The 2,303-nt window shown below is 41.6% G+C and overlaps 1 protein-coding gene across 1 annotated transcript; it reads right to left on the reverse strand.

The window, feature by feature from the left end:
• Positions 1-1,355: 1,355 nt before the first annotated feature.
• On the reverse strand, positions 1,356-2,303 carry LOC128571049 (putative olfactory receptor 3A4). Its single transcript, XM_053570727.1, has one exon. It carries the CDS (start codon positions 2,301-2,303, stop codon positions 1,356-1,358), a length of 948 nt encoding a protein of 315 aa, XP_053426702.1.

A 2,303-nucleotide genomic window follows, 5' to 3' on the forward strand; every position in this document is an offset into this window, starting at 1 on the left:
ACCCCTGGCATGTTTTCGAGTGCCTTGGGAAAGTTTATATCCTTTGACCTAGGGACTTCACTCGTGGGGATTTATCTTCAGTGATTAGGAGAATGTGCACAAATGGACATAGAAGAATATTCACTATAGCATCCCACACATCCTAGATTATTTGAACCAACACAGGCTATTAATAGGGGGTTGTTAAAATACATTTTGTTATGTCCTTTCAAAGAAATACAATTCATAGAACAAGATGATGAAAATCTACATTTAATATTATAAAAAGATGCCTTTTTTTTTACATTATTAAGTAAAAAAATAGATCACAGAGCTTTAGGTATAGCATGATTCTATTTTGGTAAATATATATTATGAATGAAAAACTTTTAACAATTATACACTAAATAGCCATAATGAACAAAAATACTCTCTAAAAGCGAGTTTTATTATTTTTGTACTTTCTAACATTTTAATAAGCATGCCCTTTTTTAATGAATGCCTTTTTATTGCATTATAGAAAAAAGCGGTTTAAAGCTCTACATTGAATAAATGAAGTGTTTTTCTCCTTACAGTAATGCAGAGGGAGAGAGCTGGTTTCAGTTTAAAGACAGTGGGAGCAAAGGTCTCCATTCAGCCAAGGAGACTTTTCAATATCACCAAACATCTTTCTCTAATTAACTTTATTACATACATTTTCTGTTGTTGTTGATCCAATATGAAAATATTCTACCTCATCTCTGTGTTTTTTCTGAACAGTGCCTATTCCCTCAGCATTGGGTTTTAAAATCTGTCCTCTTTCTATTGGTTTATTTGTTGAGAATGGCATCCAGCAATTTCTTCAACCCCCTGCCCTGGAGAAAACTATAAATTTATAAAAGCAAAAAAACCTCCTTAATTTGCATTTCCAGTTTTTCACATCACACTGATATTCCTTTTCTTTTTTTAACTCTTTGTTGCCCATTTACCCTCTCCACTTTGTAGAGACACTTCCTCCTTAAAATGATTTATGACTCTGGAGGTGCAATCATTACAGATGTAGCTTGCCTAAGTTCAAATACCAGCTATGTGCCTTTGGGCTAGTCACTCAGCCTCTCTGAGGTTTGGTTTTCTAATCTACCATTTGTAAACCTGTATCTGCCTCACAAGGTTGTGAGGATTAAATTAGCCGATAGACATCAGTCACTTAGAACAGTGCCTAGAAGGTGATAATCATGATATTAGCGGTAGCCGTTATTATTCTTACGTACTTTCCTTCTTCAGCCAGTCTCTCACCCCTGCTCATTATACTTACACTCCATTTGCACTAATTGCAATATCTCTTAGAAGCAGCAAGCAGAGCCACAACATTTCTTTAAGACAGGAGGGAGGTACTGTCACTTGGAGGACCACCGCCCAGTAAGCACCTTGTGGAGGGCACCCTGCACATCAGGGTTCCTAAGGCTGTAGATGAGTGGGTTCAGCATGGGGCTGATGACAGTGTTGAGGATGCCAATCCCTTTGTCCTTGTCTGAGGATTCCACTGAACCCAGCCTCATGTAGTTGAAGACACCTGTCCCATAGAAGATGCCCACCACGGTGAGGTGAGAGCCACATGTGGAGAAGGCTTTTTTTCTGCCCTCTGCAGAGCGGATTCGTAGAACTGCAGCTGCCACATGGGCATAGGACACAGTGATGAGGAACAAAGGGGCCACACCCATAAAGGCTGCTGCTACAAAGAGCAACTGTTCATTAAGTTGGGTTCTGGAGCAAGAGAGCTGGAAGAGCTGTGGGAGGTCACAGTAGAAATGATTGATCACATTGGGACCACAGAATTTAAGAGTAGACAAGGCAACAGTTTGTGTCAGCGCATTGGTGAAGGAAAAGACACATGACATGCCCACCAGGGTTTGCTGGATTCCCCAGGCCATGCGTGTGCTGTAGGTGAGTGGATGGCAGATGGCTAGGTAGCGGTCATAGGCCATGACAGTCAGCAAGAAGCAGTCTGCACCAGCCAGGAGATGGAAGAAGAAGAGCTGGGAGAGGCAGGCCCTGTAAGGAATGGTTCTGTCATGGGTTATAAAATGCCTCAACATAGCAGGGACAGTGACACTGACACACCCAACATCCAACAGGGACAAGTTTCCCAAGAAGAAGTACATGGGAGTATGGAGTTTGGGTTCAATAAGGATGGCAGCCAGGATGCTGAGATTGCCTCCAATGGTAGCTACATACGCAAGAAGGAAGATGACAAAGAGGAAAGGCTGTAGAGCTGGAGTGCCTGTTAGACCCAGGAGAACAAACTTAGTCACAACAGAATCATTTCCTGAGGCTCCCAGATCCAT

The sequence above is a fragment of the Nycticebus coucang genome, chromosome 18 (genome assembly GCF_027406575.1).
Source record: "Nycticebus coucang isolate mNycCou1 chromosome 18, mNycCou1.pri, whole genome shotgun sequence".
Classification (NCBI taxonomy): domain Eukaryota; kingdom Metazoa; phylum Chordata; class Mammalia; order Primates; family Lorisidae; genus Nycticebus; species Nycticebus coucang.